The 19923-nt window shown below is 32.8% G+C and overlaps 3 protein-coding genes across 4 annotated transcripts; all 3 read right to left on the bottom strand.

Moving 5' to 3' along the window:
* Positions 1-7354: 7354 nt before the first annotated feature.
* On the bottom strand, positions 7355-8335 carry LOC123897953 (ATP synthase subunit b', chloroplastic). Its single transcript, XM_045948788.1, has one exon. The coding sequence runs from the start codon at positions 8191-8193 to the stop codon at positions 7555-7557; it is 639 nt and encodes a 212-aa protein (XP_045804744.1). The 5' UTR covers positions 8194-8335; the 3' UTR covers positions 7355-7554.
* Positions 8336-8703: 368 nt separating this feature from the next.
* On the bottom strand, positions 8704-11537 carry LOC123898522. Its single transcript, XM_045949505.1, has 5 exons — positions 11167-11537; positions 10967-11066; positions 10441-10540; positions 9947-10032; positions 8704-9515 (listed from the first exon to the last, which is right to left on the bottom strand). The coding sequence occupies exons 1-5, from the start codon at positions 11519-11521 to the stop codon at positions 9194-9196; spliced, it is 963 nt and encodes a 320-aa protein (XP_045805461.1). The 5' UTR covers positions 11522-11537; the 3' UTR covers positions 8704-9193.
* Positions 11538-13033: 1496 nt separating this feature from the next.
* LOC123898727 (UDP-N-acetylglucosamine transporter UGNT1-like) lies at positions 13034-17695 on the bottom strand. Of its 2 annotated transcripts, XM_045949742.1 has the most exons (10): positions 17420-17695; positions 17218-17294; positions 16326-16487; positions 16107-16240; positions 15804-15934; positions 15583-15627; positions 15362-15459; positions 14485-14592; positions 13726-13782; positions 13034-13647 (listed from the first exon to the last, which is right to left on the bottom strand). In XM_045949742.1, the coding sequence occupies exons 1-10, from the start codon at positions 17586-17588 to the stop codon at positions 13573-13575; spliced, it is 1056 nt and encodes a 351-aa protein (XP_045805698.1). In that variant the 5' UTR covers positions 17589-17695; the 3' UTR covers positions 13034-13572. The 2 variants fall into 2 exon arrangements, with proteins under 2 accessions (XP_045805698.1, XP_045805699.1); XM_045949743.1 differs by lacking the exons at positions 13034-13647; positions 13726-13782 and adding an exon at positions 13792-14394 and having other exon boundaries at positions 17420-17686.
* Between the last annotated feature and the right edge of the window lie 2228 nt (positions 17696-19923).

Below are 19923 nucleotides of genomic sequence, written 5' to 3'. Positions count from 1 at the left end.
ATTTGATGTAGTAGTATATAATAACTTTGGTATTAAAATTGTACCAAGGGCATCAAATCTTAGAGGGGACAAGGTGCACCAATTGCCCTGTCTCATTCTTGATTCGTTAAATATTATTATATATACGTCCTTCGTTCATAGCTCAACGATCAATATCAAGATTGGTTTTTCTATCTCTTCAATCATCCATTTTCTCTTTATTAATTGAAAACGTTTGTGTGGGTGGACAAAAGAAACTAGACAAACCAGTGGTCAATAAAAGACCAACTCATTTCAACGCAACAAGTTGAAGACAGTACACAAGGAGGGGAATAATCAACCATATAGATAGTTATAGTTATCTATAACAAAAGGGGTCCCTAACAAAAGTGTATAGTATGTGTTAATTGGGTTAAAGAGAGAAAAAAAAAATTATGTTTAACATGATTCTAAGCAACTTGCTATTGATATGATGAAAGATATATCCTCGCTTTCATATTTAATTTAATGACCATGCATTTGGATTTGGATGAGCAAATTGGATTTGGTATTGATTATGAAAGATTAAGACAATGTTTTTGCGGTGAAATTGCATTAAACAGACATTCAACTTGAAGCGAAAATCTCTAACTTGTTTATTTTTGTGTGTGCATATTAATTAGTTGTTAGATTAATATTCTTTTTTTTATTGGGGTTGAAATCTTAATCCTCTATTTATTTAATTCTCAACTAGCATGACACCCGTGCGTTCGCACGGGAGTCGCGGCGTTGCCGCTCCTCATTTGGTAAGATGAAATTCATTGGAAAGTAGATTAAAATATAAAAAAAAATAGAAGGGATATAATATTTGGTAAAAAAAATAGAAAAAGAACAATGGTAAAATCATCACCAAAAAATCTTAGGTCTCGTATTAATATAGGAATATAAATATAGATAATGTCAAAATTATGAAAAAAATAGGCTACCTTATTAATATATTAGTAAAAACATAGGTCTTGTAAAAATGACCAAAAAACTTATGTCAATGTATTAATATATGAGTATAAATATAGTCACGTAAAAATTATTAAAAAAATAGGCAATCGTATGTGAAAATATAGGTCCCACAACAATCATCAAAATAATTAGGTCACTGTATTAAATATGAGTATAACCTGTAAAATTGTAAAAAAAAATAGACAACTTAATTTTTATTTTATTTTTGTTACAAACAACTTAATTAATATATAATTAAAAGTATAAGTCCTCCCGTAGAAACCACACAAACAAAAAAGTTTTCATATTAATATATGAGTATAAATATAGGTCCTCCAAATGTTATAAAAGATGGGCAAGTTTATTAATATGAGTAAAACACATGTGTCCCCATGTACCCAAAAAAAATAAACACATAGGTCCCCAGAAATCACACAAAAGATTAGGTTCTCGTATTAATATATGATTATAAATATAGCTCTAACAAAATAGTAAAAAATTGAAAACTAAAATTTATTTGAAAAAGTGCAATAAAATAGGAATTTATTGGTGAATTAAAAAGAGGGTATAATAGGAAGAGAGTGTGCAAAAATCCACTTTCTTAATTTAGTGTTATCATTCTAACTGAACACCTATAAAAAAACGGAAGGAGTAAAATATTAAAATGGAATTAACCACCTAAAAAAAATTAAAATATTGAAATTATTTACTAAGTTTCAAATATGACACAAAATACCCATGAAAGTGATGATGTGTCAAATTATTAAGTGGGGTAACATGAGATTTTCACATGTATCTTATTTTCTTAGGTCCTTGTAATAAATATATGTATGAGTATGAATATAGTCCCATAAAAATTATTAAAAAATATGCAATCTTATTAATATGTTAGTGAAAATATAGGTCTCACAACAATCATCAAAATAATTAGGTCACCGTATTAAATATGAGTATAAATATAGGTTCTACATAAATTATTAAAGATCAGAAAACCTTATTAATAAGAGGATAAATATAGGTCCCACATAATTCACACAAAAGATTATGTCCCCGTATAAATATATGAGTATAACTCGTAAAATTATAAAAAAAAACTTTATTAATATAGGAGTAAAAATATAAGGCCCGTAGATATAACAAAAAAAAGAGGTTCCCGTATTAATATGAATATAGTCCGTAAAATTATTTAATAAAATAGACAACATAATATATTAGTAAAAACACAAGTTAGAATCACAAAAAATAGTAGATTTTCGTATTAATATATGAGTATAAATATAGGTCTCACAAAAAATAGTAAATAACTGAAAACTTCATTAATAAGAGTAAAAACACAGTTCTCGCAGAAATCCCACAAAAAATTAGATCATTGTATTAATATATGAGTATAAATATATGCCTTGTAGAAATTATGAAGAATGAACAACTTTATTAATATATGATTAAAAATATAAATATCGTAGAAATCAGAAAAATAATAGGTTCTCCTATTAATATCTTTAGTATAAATTTAGGTCCTACATAAATTATTAAAGATCAGGAAACCACCTCAAGAAAATATTAAAATATTGAAATTAGTTATTAAAATATCTGACCAATGTATTGATGACACAAAATATTAAAATGAAAGTAACCACCTAAAGAAAAATATTAAAATATTGAAATTAGTTATTAACTTTTAAATATGACACAAAATACTCTTGAAAATGATTATGTGTCAAAAAATGAAAAAGGGGAAAATTGGTGATTTCATATGTATCTTCTTTTTTCCTTAAAAAAAAAGTATCTTTTTTTCATATATTGTAGATGTGTAATATGTTCATTCGTCGGTCATAGTTATTAATTTTATGTGAATATCTATGTGTTATTTATTTTATTTTTTTGTAAGGTAAATATACGTTTTAAATTGAGTAATTAAAACAAAATTAATACCGCCTATATTAATTCGCTTATATAGTAGATTGTATAGGATATATCGATGCCTCGTTAATTGATTTTTGTTTAATAAAAAAATTGAATTTGTATAAAGTGAGGTAATTTGAATTTGGGTTACATACAAAAAATTGGAGTTTTGATAAAAAGAAAAAAATCGAGGGAGAAGTAACAAATAAAGTGGAGTTTTGTGGTTACAATTGGACATTTAACTCATATGGGTTCCAAAAATCTACATTATATGAAAAGAAGATACATATGAAATCACCCTTGAAAATGATTATGTCTCAAAAAATGAAAAAGGGGCAAATTGGTGATTTCACATGTATCTTCTTTTCATATATTGTAGATATAAAGTGAGGTAATTTAATTTGAATTTGGGTTACATACAAAAAATTGGATTTTTAGATAAAAAGAAAAAAAATCGTGGGAGAAGTAACAAATAAAGTGGAGTTTTGTAGTTACAATTGGGCATTTAACTTATATTAGTTCAAAAAATATAACAAATTAATTCATATGGCTTAGTTGTATATATAATAAGAAGTGTAACTAAAAGGTTAATGGCTCGAATCCTGTTGAGACATGTTAGAAATTTTTTAGCATTTTCATACTAACTTTTTTTAATAAAGACACAAAATACCCTTAAAAATGATTATGTGTCAAAAATTGAAATAGGGGCAAATTGGTGATTTCATACGTATCATCTTTTCATATATTGTAGATATAAAGTGAGGTAATTTAATTTGAATTTGGGTTACATACAAAAAATTGGATTTTTAGATAAAAAGAAAAAAAATCGTGGGAGAAGTAACAAATAAAGTGGAGTTTTGTAGTTACAATTGGGCATTTAACTCATATTAGTTCCAAAAATATAACAAATTAATTCATATGGCTGAGTGGTAAATATAATAAGAAGTGTAACTAAAAGGTTAAGGGCTCGAATCTTGTTGAGACATGTTAGAAATTTTTTAGCATTTTCATACTAACTTTTTTTAATAAAGACACAAAATACCCTTAAAAATGATTATGTGTCAAAAATTGAAATAGGGGCAAATTGGTGATTTCATACGTATCATCTTTTCATATATTGTAGATTCCAAAAATATAACAAATTAATTCATATGGCTTAGTGGTAAATATAATAAGAAGTGTAACTAAAAGGTTAAGGGCTCGAATCTTGTTGAGACATGTTAGAAATTTTTTAGCATTTTCATACTAACTTTTTTTAATAAAGACACAAAATACCCTTAAAAATGATTATGTGTCAAAAATTGAAATAGGGGCAAATTGGTGATTTCATACGTATCATCTTTTCATATATTGTAGATTCAAATCAGTTAAACTACTTGACCTTTCAATCACGTGCATTGTTAATGTGTCTTGAGTAGTAAGCTTGATTTTATAGATCACAAAGGTATTCAAGCATTCTATGTTTCATGGTCCATAACTTAGTCAATAGCATTATTTTCACTATTAGATCAATATGTCACATTACATTTTGATCTAATGAATAATGATAATACTTATGATGTTTTTTCTCCCCACCTCCCGTGAATCTTTTATCCCCCTGAATTTCCAATTTTGCCCTTGAAAAAACTTCGGTTCGTAGAAACCGAACTTTTTTTTTGCCTTGAAAACAAATTTTGGTTTCTAAAAACCGAAATTTACTCTGAATTTGCACTAGTAAGAATTCGATTTCTGCGAACCGAATTTTTCTGCAAGGGCAAAATTGGAATATTGGAGGGTATAAAAGATTCACGGGAGGTGTGGAGAGAAAACATCGATACTTATTAAATGGAAGGCATCTAATGGACCAAAGACCTGACCCAATGATAATTTTGTTTGTCGGGTCCAACTCCAAATATATAACGTCTTTAAAGAATTTTTTTGCCCATCCTTCAAATTTTACTCTACCCTCACAAATCCCATAAAATCCAAATTTTCTTCTAACATTTTATTAGAAGAAAACTCCCACCCTCACCTCCACTATGTTCTGGAAAATTTAAATGCCTAGTTTGTCATAACTCATAAGTATTCCAAGCACAAATGTATTCTAATAAAGTCAAAATTTGAATTTGCTTAAACACATTTCTATTCGGACAAACTTAAAGTTTGATTTTGTTGAAACACAAATATGTTCTTTTTTTTTTTGTTGACAAAAACACAAATATGTTCTAAAAAAAATTCAAACTTAATAGTTTGTCAAACACATTTGTGTTCCATCAAAGTTTAAGTTAGCTTGAGTACATTTCAATTTTGCCAAACTAAAACAAATTATATAAAGTTTGATCTTGACTCAGCCCACGCTTGCTGCTATGTTCGGCTCAATATTCAAGGACAAGAACCGAACCAACCCACTTTGGGGGCTCAGTTCACCATTTTTATTCCAACGGGCAGAAACATCTTCATTTGTAACATCCGTTCATACATTACAAGCTTTAATGACCTTGAATCTCTCAAGTCATTGATTGATATAACCATCTCCTCGTCATAAATGATTGAGGTTCCACGCCATGCCTATAAATACTCCTTCCTTTGAACGACTCCTATCTTACATCTCACTATACGCATCATACTGACTTAAATATCAAAATGTTTGTAGGTACACTCCAACGTCCACTTTGACATGACATGCTTAATGCTGACCACCACTTTTTGAGCAGGTAAGATCAAAGTTATTTTTTATTTATTAGGGTAATGCATAACTTAGATACTTCAAATTCAAATAATTTGTAGAAGTTGAGGTATAACTGGAGAGATAGGATGTAAATTATTCCGGCTTAAAGCCATGAGTCATATGAAGTGTTATTTTTATGTGAGAATGAGAGGAATGAATCTCAATCATTGAATTAAAATGGATGGATAAGTGGATTAAATATATTTTTATTGGATCTAATCTAAGCTATTATTAAATTGTGCGAAAAGAATCAAGTGATTGAGCTTGAAATGGTTGATAACCTCTCCCTAAATGACTTTATTTATCTTGCAATTAAACTCCACAATACTTTTTTTTGAACAAGCCAAAATGAGATATATATAAACAAAAAGTCTTCTTAGCACAAGACGTGCCAAGAACGACCAGATAAAGTTACACTAGAGTCAAAGAAATACAATAACCAAAAGAAACTATACAAGGCCCAGACAAAGCATAGGACTAGACCACCAACTATGGCAGTTCAAAGCTAAAGTACTACTCGTCGCTTTCAACCACCTGTAGGAAAAAATCTTGATCTTGTCCAACATATACTAGAGTCTCTTCTCCTAAAATTCTGGTAAATGGCAGCTACTTTGTACACCTCTCAATTCTAAAAAATCCCCAAAGTGTTTTACTTCCAGATTTATCATGTCCGGCCGGATGTTATTGTTCAATTTTGTTTAACTGTTTTCTCTTCCAAAATCCCCAAGGGGCTTTTTCTTCCAAATGCAATTTTATTTGTTTTCGAAATCAGTAGTTTGTTAGGAGTCTCACATCGAGTATATCAAAATATTCAATGTGGTACTTAAGTCATGAGGTTCTCCCACTTAATGGACTAGTCTTTTGGGTTGAGTTCTCTTTATATGCTTGAGTCCTAACAATTGGTGCTTTCATTGAGAGCTGAACCATGGAACGGGCGAACGGGTTGCGTTGCTATGAACTTCGGCGCTTAAAGGGCGTGGCAATGTTAGGAGTCCCGCATCAAGTATATCAAAATGCTTAATGCAGTACTTAAGCCACAAGACTCTCCCACCTAATGGACTAGACTTTTGGATTAGGCTCTCCTCATATGGTCAAGTCCTCACCTAGTTCATTCCATGTCATCCACTCTATATGTTAACATTTAAAATGGAGGTTAAATTTCAACCTACAGAGTGATATAGGATGCCATGATTATAGTTTTTCATTTTGTAAAAGAAGTGGTTAGGAAGGCTAAACCCATTATGTTATGGATGTGTACTAGCTCCAACCGGGTGGCCAATTTCTATTTTGAGATTTTTTTTATATAAGAACTCGAACTCAGTATTTGAACTTTACAACACTCTTGCACACCAACCACTTCCACTAGACCTACCTCATATCCTTTTTAGTTTGGAACTACTATTTCATATATAGCAAATTTTACAAATGACCTATGGGTTGATCAAACATGAACATCCAAACTTTACTTCCCTATACAAACAAATGAACAAATAAACTATGAAACACGAACACTCCTAGAATTAAAGTGTCTCGGTGTCAAACAGTTTCGGACAGCCTCCAACACCAACACATGTGATTGAGTTGATTTATGTTATTTTTTTCAGATTATCATCAGTGTAGTCATATCAATATTTACTATCATTTACCGTTCGTGTGGATTTACTAGTAGTAGTAAGAAAATAAGTACTCCTATTGCTTATTTCATCTGATAAAAATGTTATGACACTAACTTATGTTAGTATTGTTTAAGATAATATTAATAACATCGTTTCAATTTATTCAAATAATCCATACGTTAATTGGAGGAGATTATACATATATAGAATATAAAATTGTTACTTGATACAACATTTGAAATATCAAAGAAAAACAGAGGAAAAAGGCACTGTAATAAAATTACAATGGATCCATTGTTCTTGGTGGATTGAAATTTATAACAAAAATATATATATCATATAGATTACAGAAACAGAACTAAAAGTGATTATCAATTAAGCAGTAGGAAGAACCTTATCAACAATATCCTGGCTAAGAGCAGTAATCTGAGAATCAAGAGCCTTAACAGTTTCTTCCTTTTGCTTTTCCAAATTGGCAAGAGCTTCTTGCAATTCAGCATCCACTTTCTTCCTACCTTCAGCAATCTTCGCTTCAACTTCAGCTTGAGTTTCCTTCTTCATCTGATTCAAAGCCACCGCTATTTCCGCACGCGCCGCTCTTAAAACAGCATTTGCTTGTTCCTCCAACTGCTTCACCTCCTCCGACGTATCCTTCACGCTGTTCAATTTTCCTCTGATGTTAGCGTCCCTTTCATCCATGAAATTTCCGAGAGGTGTGAAGTAAAGTTTGTCAAGAGCGACCATGAGGAAAAGAAACTCGACGACTATGATTGGGAGAGTGAGATTGAAATCGAAGAGTGCTGCTTTTTCGAATGCGAAGGAAGGTGGTGCGAATGCTAAGGAGAGTGAAGTTGTTGCTAGGGTTAGGGATTTGAGTTTTGAGAGTTGGAGTTTGAGTTTGGGGGTAATGGTTGGGAGTGAAATTTGGAGTTGGGGAAGTTTTGGGGTAGAAGGAAGGGAATTTGTGGTGACTCGAATTATGGGTTTTGAAGAAGCCATGATCATTGTGGCCATTGTGAAGGTTGGTTTTTTTTGGAGGATTTTGAGGATCTCTCCCTCTCTCTTTGTGTGTGTTTTGGTTCAGTGGTGAGTGTGGTGATTGGAGTAGAGAGAAAAGGAGGATTTGGAAATGAAGTTCTATCTGAATTCTTTGCCACACGATTTCATGAGATTGTGTGATAATGGTTGGTGTTTGGAGTTGGATGCTGACAAACAATATTCACATTGGGTTGGGCCTTTGTTTAATTAGATGTCTCCCATTGCTCCTAGGCCCAAATATTTTAAACCTTCAATGACTTTCCTCGGTTCAATTCCAAAAGATTGATTTTTTTTTCTCCCGTGACAGAGAAAATACACTACAGGGAGATATCTTTTAGGATACCTTCCGATAAAATTTGTGCAACCGGAAGATGTTTTCCGATCGATGAGAGGTTTATGATCAATTCATGAGAGAAGAGCAATTACCTCAATTCCAAAGCTTCCTTGAAACTTGAGTCTAGTAATTTTAGTAGTGATATTTTTTAGTCTAGTAGTTTACACAAGTGCTCAAACAAAAACCAGAATGAATAAACTTTGCCAACTTTGAAGGGTAAAAGAATGTAAGAATTGGAGAGCTTTCTCTATTCACTTGCTTCATCTTTAACTTTTTCTATTTTTCTTTCTTTTGTAATCATGATATACATGATTCTCTCATCTCAATGGAGAACTAACCCGTCTTAATCAATCCTTGGGTGTAGACATTATTGAAGTTTGATTTATGAAATCTTGCTCTAATTGGATATGTTCATTATGAATTACATTTTTCTTTTGTTCTAAAACTTAAAATTATAAAAAGGTTGTATAATCGTTTTTAAGCAAACCAACCAATGTTTGCAGAAGACAAAATCAATGCTTATTCTTATCTGTACATGAAAAAGAATAAACTGTACCGTAATATCACAATGACGATGAGCCACATTATTTGTGGCAGAATAAAATCCTTTAACAGTGCTGCATTGACAAGAGAATAAAATCATCACGATGAAAACTCTTCTTTCCATGCGTGTCTTTGATGCGGCTTTCTGCAATTTCCTACAATCCCTTTAACCTTCTTTAAACTGCTCGCTATACCTCTGGAAATTCCGCCTTCCATTCTAGCTCTTCTCACAACTGCCATCCGGGCCTCTGAGAACATCCCTCCCAAATATCCAGTTAACCTGCTGCTTACTCCAAGGCGATTTTCTTCTGCACTGCAATTCTGGACCTTCCCATTCTCTATGACTATATTCTCTAAATCAATGTTGTCTTCATCACTAAATTCTTTCTGTTGACACCTATTATTCACTTGTGACGATGACCTGCACCTTCCATCCAGCTAGTGTAAGCGCTTGATTGCTGCGATATTATAGCAACATACAAGAAATCCAACTGATGGACATTCCCATATTAAATTAACAATCAACAATTCCACCATTCTGTGGACAGACCTGCTCACTTATTTGAATATTTATACTGCTACGCTGTGGTATCTTATCTTATTTCCAATGATTTCAAGACATTACCCAACAAAGAAACCATTCATTCAGTATAATTAAAACGGGATAAAAATCATAACGTGTCATAAAATTCAAAACCAAATTCCTCCATGCTGCAATGCTACTGCGCCACAATAGCCACTATTTAACAACACTTAATACTAAATTTGTTCAAATATCTTTATGCTATAGCTCTACAATAACAGCTGTTTGACAGCAATGCATAGTCTGCATAGTAATTGAAAACTTCGTACCTCCCATGTTTCGAATTGACAATCCTTTTCTTCGATGGTTTTCTTTGAAAATTATAGATGTTAGAGACATGGTGAACGAAACGAAGCTGCACCACAGCCACAAATCAAAACAAAAGAATCATCAACACAGGTCACGACTAAATGGAATATTGGAATGGAGTTCAAATTCGTAAAACGCATTATGATGATGACAATCAAACTATATCTTAGCCGTGAGCTTAAAATGTAACCCAATCCTATTCCTGCTTAAGCACTGTTTTCTACAAGGTGTATGCATGACTTAGGCGGGACTAATTGCGTTTATGATCTCTCAATAAAAAATTCTAATGTCAAGAGGAAAACCTCTAGTTAAAAAATTAACCACAAAAATATATAATTATCAATAGCCACCAGTGGATTTATTAACTACAACACACTATAAGAATTAAACTAGTCTTGAACTATCCTTGGTATCGAACATATCAGATTCATTTTAAATTATGTTAATGACGTACCTGATCACCATCCTTGATACCATAATCTCTAAGATAATCCGTTTCTGTAACTAACTTTTGTTCTCCATAGCATAAACAAAATTGACCCCAAACAAGTGGCCTACTCAATCAAACCAAGGAAAAACGAAAGCTCGAGCAATTAATTAACAGATTATGCTAATTTAGTAACTGCAAACAGTAACAATTAAGAAAATATTATATAAATCGTTCCATGAGATTAAACAAAATCATAATGTGAATCTGAACTGAACTGAAAATCGAAACATCTATAGCAAGATACTCTAATATTCTCCACTGAAATTTAACAACCACAATGTGGATCGGAATGAATCAAATCCTAATCCAAAATCATAATGTGAATCTGAATTTAATCAAATCCTAGTCCAAAATCATAATCTGAATCGGAATTGATTCAAATCCTAGTCCAAAATCATAATATGAATCTGAACTGAATCAAATCCAATTACAAAACTTAACAACCAAATTAACTTTCTAAAATCAAAATCGGCGAAATTAATAAACGCACCATGATATTTTCTCCGGTCCGTCCAGCGGTACGTGACTAAAAGCCGCTTCCACCGCTTTCTTAAGCACTGCAACAGTTGCTGTTTTTGCAACTTCAACCTCTGAAACAATAAAATGCTTGCATATAAATTCAAGATCGAAGTAATGTAGTAACAGTAGAGTGTGAATTTGAACTAGAGTGAACGGAAAAGAAGCGATTACGGAAGGAAGATGAATCCAATTTGAGGATGGAGAGTGTGAGAGTTTGCGAAGGAAGTTTATCGTAGGATGATAATCCGGCATCGACGATCATCAATGAAGAAAGTTGAATGCTCAGCGATCGCCGAGGACTTTCTTTAGATACAATCATCTCACTCATGATTTCACTGTAGCGTTCTCGATTTTGAGTCAAGTGAAGAAGAAGAAGAAGAAAAAGAAACTCATTCTGAAAATGGAACTTCGATCTGAATTCTCGAGATTCTGAAAGAGGTGTATATGGTTTGTTGAGTAGACGTTGATGGCGGTTACGCGAACGGCTCAAATTTTTATAACGGTTTTCACCGGTCACCCGCCACATTCACTTTCCTTCCCTCTGTTTTTTCTAGAAATGGAAATGGGAGAGTTTAATTTTTTAAATATTTTTCTAAAAATATTTAAAAGAAAATTAATAATGGAAGCAAAATAATAAAAAAGGAGAGATCCTAACTGTTTAATATGATTATAGAAATGAGTTTGATTCGCTTAATTTTTTAATAAAAAATGGAGAGAACTTCAACTCTATAGGAATCAATTTTTTTTGACAAAACACACAGTTAATTTATATGGTAAAATTATTTTAGACAGTCATATTCTATTTTTCAAATTAAAAAAAATAAATAAATGAATATTTGGTCCTTACTTTACTTTAAGAAACAATTCATTTTTAAGGTCATTGAGTTGATGTATTTGATCATCTAATCTATATTAGACCAAATACATCAATTTAATTAATGGTTTTAAAAAATAAATTGCTTCTTAATAAGACCAGAGGAATACAAATCAAGTTTGGTTGAAAAAAAACAAATGGGATTGGATCCATGTGGAAACGACTAGGCTACAAAAAATAGGTAGCAAACTAGATTCAAACGGCCGATAATGAGAGAGGTCCTTACATTTAGTATTTGACATAGTCCCAAATAAGTTTGAACCTACTTGGAGTTGATTTAGTGGTGTTGGCTTGAATTCTTGGAGTATGTTCTTCTCAAGGTCCCAGATTCAATTTCCCTTTGTGCCAATTTCGGTGGATTAAGTTCATACGGAGTAAAAAAAAATATGGCTTTAAATGGGTCCCCACAAATGAGCGGTGATATTGGTCCCCTTGAATTAGTCGGTTCTAGGGTCAGATATCAAGTTTTTGTTAAAAAAAAAGTCCCCAATAAGTTTGCATTCAATCAAAGAAATCTATGAAAAATTAAAAGTTCACTTGAAAAAACTTAAAAATATATATGATAAAATGCACATAACTTAAAATAACGACAAATGCAATTTTACCAAAAATTTTTTTGGTAAAACATAAATTTTTTGACAATTTTTTTCTTCTTCTAAAAAGTGTTTTAACACTCTGGATAGTTCAAGAGATATCTTTGATTTGAAGGTTCTAAATTCTAATTTCAAACTTTTCTAATATCTTTGGAGAAGGTAGGAGTTATAAGGGTAATTTGGTGACTGAAGTGGAAAAGTTAACAAGTAGAGTGATAACAAATTAAAAATTAACGTACTAACACCAGCTGTTTCAAAACAAAAATTAATCTCTTTGGAGGAGGTAAACGTAAATGATTTTATAAATATTCTAAGACATAGGGTCTTATGTACCTTAGGGGAGATAAATGTAAAAACTTTTACGAGTATTCTGAGCCTGAGGCCTGAGCTATTTTTATTTATTTTTTCCATAAAAAAGTGTGTTTAACTTGTGCTCTTCTTTTGCACTATACAAGTGACTATCTTTTGGAGAACTCTAATATAGTTCAAGGCTAATGGTGGACCTCATGAACTGAACTACTACAACAGATTTCATTTGTAATAATGCAAAAAGTTAATAGCTGAAACTGTGTATAATGCCAAAAGAAAACATGGTTTTCAAATTCAAGCTATTACGTTAATAAATTGAGATATACGAGGCATCAAATCGAGTCGAGATCATTACCTCAAGTAGCATAAAATATCTTAAGTAATGTTTGATCCTAAAATTGAATCTCACAGAAAACAATGAATAGATACATGGAACTTTCATAGATTTCTCTACAAAGAAATGGGGGGGGGGGGGGGGGGGGGGGGGTGCAACTGATTCACCTAAAGCACTGGGTGAACTCATGATTGGTCAATAATAGTTTGAACACACCGAAGCCAACACAGCATAGATTGTCCCAATCCCTGGAAATTTTAGGTTATGTCCATTTCTCACTCGGTAAAATCTAACAAGTTAGATTAGCTCAATCACAAGTTTGATAGATCTAAGGTCGATTCAGATTCTTCTGCTTTTAGATGGATTTAGTAAGATCAGATTACCAGAGCAAGCTGTGTTCCTAAATTCACAAAGACACCAACTGAAGAACTTTTATTTGAACAACACCAACTGAAGAACTTGGCAAGTTATTTGCCAATTAGCTTATAGTAGGCATATAAACCAGAACCCGCAAAACCGAGAGATTGTCCAATTACATTCCACTGCATCCAAAAGACCATACATTCATTCAATACACTCAAGTGTTAAGTCAATGACAGTAGGGAGACAAGAGCACTTACATAATCAAATGGTAGCCCACCAAAAATTATCCAGCCAAAGCCAATAGTAAATAGATCCTAGATATCAATTCAGCGCATTTAGAGTCCACACATAAAAACTTCATACAACCATCGATGTATCACATAAAAAGGATACATTTCTAAAGCATCTGAAACGACGGAAAAATAAAAAGTACTCCTATAGACATAATAGGTGCACATTGGGCTCCATATCCATGGCATCATATGGAAAGACACTATTCATCAAATTAAAACCAACATAGGATGATAAGTCTTAGCACTGGGTCCTAGTTAATAGTTGTTGAAGTTTTCCAATGTGAAAATCTCGTAATAAGTCTCATCAATCAAAAACAACTCTTCGACACTACATATAACTACCAAGTTCTACATTTTTTTTCACTCCCAAAAATGTTTACAGTGATACCGTTGCTCTATTTAAGTACTCTCTAAATACTCAGTAAGTAGTTTAAATGCCACTGGCCCATCTTCCATGTCTGATCAGTTAGGTAATGTACCTCATTTCAATCGAGGAAAAAAAAAAGGTTTTAATAGCCTAGAAGTGTACTAATGCACTCTTCCTCAATACCAGTAAAATTTTAAAAACTACAACCCACCAATCAGTATATGCAGAGAAAAGCCTGCACAGCAGTTAAATACCATGATAACACCCTGAAAGAGAAGAAACATCATCTATGCTAACCTGGAATAGTAGTTGCATCATGGATTTAAGGAAAAACAACTTGCTAGTAGTGAACATACCTTCAGATTACCACAAATTGTCTGTGTCAAAGCTGAATTCAAAGTTGTGTTCAGGAAGATACTGTAATTCAAGAAGAAAGCAAGGATGCAGGACAAAAGCAAAACAACCTGTCTCCACAAAAATTGCAAACTTGTCAAAATATCAAAATTAGGTAACTGAGTTAAACTTTTTATGCAGAATGATATAGGAAGAAGGTAGTTTTTCCCCAAAACGAAGACTTGAACCATTGCAAATATGTATACGACTCTCCATGATAGAAAACTGGTATTTTTTGAACTAGTTTGAAATGGGACAGACCCTGTGACTGAGATTAATACACACACACACACACACACACTATGAACTGAATTTGTGTTTTTTCTAAAATAGAATCATGACAAGAAACTGGATTACTACAAATGCTTATTGATAAACCAAGTCTGGAGAAAATATTTATAGTATATCTGGCTATTAAATATCAAGTTTAATTTTGCCAATTTATACTGTGGTCATGAAGCTTTAAGTGTGCTAAACTTCCTCAGAACATAATCACATCTACAAATTTCGACTGAAATTTCAACAGAATAGACATGTTGATGATATGATAGCGCCATCAGGCTTGGCATGTTTGCCTTTTCCCACATGTGATCAATCTTTTATAATTTATTATGTAAGCACATAACCCTCTACCCATCAAAATGTGGCAGAAAATAGTCCGGCCTAGCAAAGTGCAAAAGGGGGGAGGGATATCTAATTGTTTACCCTTATCTGACTTACACCAGATAGACTCCTAGACTACTAGTTTACTGCCCAAGGACAAAACAAAAATCTTTCTTCAAAAAACTAAGAATATTTGCTACTACTAAGTAAAAGGAGGAAAGCTCAAGCAGAACATACAATAAAACCAAGTGAAAGAAGATGAGGAAAATTAATAGTCATCGTCAAGTCACCCCGAACCAATGTCCAAATAAACAAGACTGGCCCGCATATGATACCTATGATAAAACAGATAAATTGTTTCACATCAGAAATAGTTAAAAAGATGCACATACATTCTTTCATCCAAAATTTTTTTATGAAACTTTACTCGGCCCTGTTAACACAATCTGCCGGCTTACCATTGCACCACATAAGACCAAAGCTATTAAGGCCACTAGTTTTTCCTGAGAAAAAGACATATTTAGGATTGAGAAACAGCAGGCCAACTATACGGGGAAATGATTTTAAATTTTTAGTAGTGTTTTTGTGTATGTGTGTGTGTGTGTGTGTGTGTGTGTGTGAGAGAGAGAGAGAGAGAGAGAGAGAGAGAGAGAGAGAGAGAGAGAGGTTATGATACAACCAACGCGAGCTATCGTTGCAAGATATACAGCTGTTGTGATGTTTGACAGGAAAACAATGGCATAACCGTAGGCATCGAAAGATAAGTCCCGCACTCCAGCGATAAATGCACCAAAGACAATCAAGCCAACACTGATAACAACCTTACAAATTTCAGTTAAATGAAGGAATCAGGGAGATGCTCATTGAGAGAGCAAAGTGAAAATGAATAGAAGAGAAACTAAAGATGTACAGAATGAATGAGTTATTCGAACATGATATGGATTTGTGTGTCACATCATACAGCGGAAAGAAAGTAATTTACCTGAAAATTATAGAAGGTGTATACCATTGCCCCACCAGCATATACTCCATAAACATTGTAAATACTACCGTGGTTCTCCTAAGGGTGGTATACATTGGCACATTTACTCCACGAACAGACTCCATGGTGACTAGCTTTCAAGGGGAAATCCAGGAGTAAGTGAAATAATAGAAGGAATCAAAATTAAGACTGTCCTTAAAAAAGGAAGGAAGAACATACCATATAAAGTAAATATGTTCCTGCAATAGGAAAAGTGTGCCTCAAAGTCTTCAACGACACAAATATTTTGGAGTTATCTGCTATAATTAATGTTTCAACGGTTGTGAAAGAAATTATCCTCCAGCACCTCAATACATAGAGAAAACAACACGAACATACCATCTGCAGCAATAGAAAGTGTGGTTGAAAATGTAGGAAATTTAAATTTTGCATTATTGGCAAATTTGATGCCGTGGATCGGTATAAATATTGACTTTGGAGCTGATTGGGAATTTGATTTCAATAGGAATGCTTATTGGGATATGTCGTGTCACTACCTTTGGAACTGGAGAAACAAAGAGAGGATCAAAGTGAAAATGTTTCGCGCCCTCCTGCAGTCCTGCTTTGTGGTTACAGGTTCTTAGAATTACTAAAGATTATGCTAATTCGAACAAAGAAATTGGTAAAATGCATTTGGTTCCAAAATCTCGAGTTTTGTTTCATTGGCTTCCTCCCCCAACAGGGTGGGTAAAATTTAATACGGATGACGCAAGTTGTAGATGTCGTTTGGCGGTGTAATTAGGGACACTAATAGTATTTGGTGTGCTGGTTTCTCTAATGGTCTCACTATTGTAATGTGATTACTGCTGAGTTATGAGGAACGTATGAGGAGATTTGTCTAGCTAAAAACTCATTATATTGTCATATAAGCTCCACTTTCTAAATACCTTTTTATTTAAAATAAATGCAAAACACTAAATTTTTATAGGGCTTTAGTGTAAAACTAGTTTACACAAGTTTGTGCATATCCCTTTCTAATTGTTATCACTTCATCTCAAGACACATAGCTTAATAAGACAGTACAATGAAATGTGGGTAGAAAAAAGAAAGAAAAAGCCTTATAAAAACCAACCTGAAGAAGTGCAATGAAATTTGCAGATGGAAAGTTATAAGATGAAAGAGCCGCTTTATTGAACATCACCAAAAGCACTACAAAACAAAAATAGAGAATGCTGAAAATTTGATGATAGAATAGAATAAACCGAAGATTTCTATTCTAATTTATAAGATTGGTAATAGAAAATAAAATTGAATAAGAGTATAGTGAAGCGAACCAGCGCAAGACATGTAAGAGAAAGCAGCGAATGCTCCATGTTTAGTGATGGAAGAACCTGTGAGGATCTTATCATCGCTCTTCAAAAGCCTCTCTCGATCTTCGTCGTAAGGAGGATCTGATACTGGAAGCATCAGATTCTCCGATGAATAAGATGATTGATGAGACATTTACGATTTTCAAATCACAATGACTGAGTCTCGTCACTCGGAAATCCCAACTCGGAAGTTCACTCACTTCCCGCACCTCTTCAACAGGCAACGGTGGCATAGAGATTACAGTTTTTTACTTCTTAAAAGATTATTATTATTTTTTTCTTCTCCTTTTTTTCCCGCCGTCCCCACTTTAACCTAGTTTTTTTTTTTCTTCTTGATCTATCAAGGAGGGGTGGTTTTAAGGTCAATTTTTGACCCAAAATCACCCTTCATAATTGTTTTTCTTTTTCTTCTTTATTTAAATAAGTGATCTTCACGTTGATCAAGTTTTTCTTTTGTGTTTTCTTTTCTGTGATTTCGCCGTCTGAGTGCAGCGCTGTGTTGTTCGTCGTCTTGTGCGACGTTTTTGTTGTCCCGTATTGTGAGGTGTTCATTTGATTTCTATTGAAAATATCGACTTCAGTCAATTACAGATTCAACCAATAATTTGGGCTTCAACGCTGCAGATCCGGAGGCATGAATACTTCGGTGACTTTAACTTTATCATATTATTTGTTGTAGGCATTTTGTCGTTGTATGCTATTAACTCGGATGCTGTGAGTTTTGTTCGCAGATTTATCCTTTACGTTTTTAGCGATGTTGATTATGTGGTTGTATTTGATGTAATCTATCAATTTGAATGAATATCATTTTGTTATTGTCAAAAAAAAAAAAGATTATTATTTTATTTTATTGTTCTTTTTTTTTTACTACTATAAGATTGGTCATTTTTACAGTTTAGTGGCTAAAAATTTCATCATTAAGATGAATAAATGAGATAGCTGAAATTCAAACTCGATCACTGCATATATAATGCAATGTCCTATTAATTAAACTACGTTGATGAAACTTAGTTTTCATTACAAAAATATTAGAATGGATCTTTTATAAAAAACAAAAATATTAGAATAGTCCAAGGAATTAACTCAAATTAACTATTCCTAAAATAAAATGAATAACATGATTTTGATTTTTGATGTAAAAAATTATTATTTAAAATTTACTACTTAGAATCATAGGAGAGTTTGCTCCAATGAGGTAGTATTAGGTATCAATATTTAAAAAATAGGTATTCATCATTAGAGATACTCTTTTCGTCCCAAAATATAAGCAAAAGTGAGTCAATAAAAGTGAGTGTATTTGGTCGAAATTTTGAACCAAATACATCAAGTTTGTTTGACTCACTTTTGTTTATATTTTGGGACGGAAGAAGTAGTCTAAATTTTACATTGTGCAATTTTGACCTCTAAATTTAAAATGAATGGTTTTAAACCCTTAAATTTATCCATTTTTGTACTTGTTAGTCCCTCATGCACATTTTGATCCCAAAATTGTGACGTGGCTAATTTTAATGATGTTACGTCTTCATGTAAAGTTGGGAAGAAGATGAAAGAGGATTTGATTCATTTTCACGCCGTAGAGATGATGGAGACCCCACGTTATTAAAATTAGGTATGTCATTATTTTTGGATAAAAATTGGTCCAAATGTGCATGGAGCTAGCAAGTACAAAGAAGGGTAAATATGAAGGGTTAAAATCACTCATTTTAAGTTTAAGACGCCAAAATTGTACGACTATAAATTTGGGGTAAAAAATACAATGAAACCTAAAAATAATTATAGGTCTTAGAGAAGAAAAAAAAAAGCAAGATAAAAATGCACAATTTGATCCATTTTCAGTCACCGACAATAGATAAAAATGGACAATTTGATCCTTAGATATTGCGAAGTGGTAACTGAGTTTAGGTCCACTATGCTTTGTGAAGATTTCCCGGCCAAATTATTCAGTTTGGAATGACATAGGCCAGCTTGAATTCAATTTGAGGATCCCTAATGTGGGTGAGAGAACAACAGGGAACAAAACATTGCCATGCTTTGCTTTGATTTCTTGATGTCATTGAGATTTGAGAGTGACATCGTATCTTATCACTTTACATTTCAATTCAATCTAAAAAATTTATTAAAACAAAAATCATCTATATGTTTTTTTTTATTACTTGCTTGATCAATCAAACATAGATACTACTTAACCAAGTGAGTTGTAGAGTGTGGGTGAAGTAATGGGTGCTAGGTAAAAGGGGAGCAATGAATTAGACTCATCATACTTCTAGGACCCTACTAATTGAGTTTGTACCCCTCACCGCACGGGAACTAGAAATCCAATCCATTGTTCGTGCGGGGTAGTGAATAGGAAGATAGCATAATTTGCCATTTACATAGCACCATCACGTGGCCTTCACAATGTATACAGTTTGCCAAGCACTACATTGTGCTGTATTTGTAACCCTACACTTGTATTCTGGACCACATAC

The sequence above is a fragment of the Trifolium pratense genome, linkage group LG7 (assembly GCF_020283565.1).
Source record: "Trifolium pratense cultivar HEN17-A07 linkage group LG7, ARS_RC_1.1, whole genome shotgun sequence".
Taxonomy (NCBI): Eukaryota; Viridiplantae; Streptophyta; class Magnoliopsida; order Fabales; family Fabaceae; genus Trifolium; species Trifolium pratense.
The sequence above is the reverse complement of the archived record's forward strand: the minus strand, read 5'-3'. Positions and strand labels throughout refer to the sequence as shown.

Excerpts from the sequence above, each read along its gene's own strand:
- LOC123897953 (XM_045948788.1), bottom strand. The coding sequence starts at position 8,193 with ATGGCCACAATGATCATGGCTTCTTCAAAACCCATAATTCGAGTCACC.
- LOC123898522 (XM_045949505.1), bottom strand. The coding sequence starts at position 11,521 with ATGTGGCGGGTGACCGGTGAAAACCGTTATAAAAATTTGAGCCGTTCG. Across the intron at positions 11,067-11,166 it reads ATTGGATTCATCTTCCTTCC|AGGTTGAAGTTGCAAAAACA; the intron begins GTAATCGCTTCT and ends TTATTGTTTCAG. Across the intron at positions 10,033-10,440 it reads GTATCAAGGATGGTGATCAG|CTTCGTTTCGTTCACCATGT; the intron begins GTACGTCATTAA and ends GCTGTGGTGCAG.
- LOC123898727 (XM_045949742.1), bottom strand. The coding sequence starts at position 17,588 with ATGTCTCATCAATCATCTTATTCATCGGAGAATCTGATGCTTCCAGTA. Across the intron at positions 15,460-15,582 it reads TGGTCTTATGTGGTGCAATG|GTATCATATGCGGGCCAGTC; the intron begins GTAAGCCGGCAG and ends GTTTTATCATAG. Across the intron at positions 13,648-13,725 it reads GTGGGCTACCATTTGATTAT|TGGAATGTAATTGGACAATC; the intron begins GTAAGTGCTCTT and ends TTTTGGATGCAG.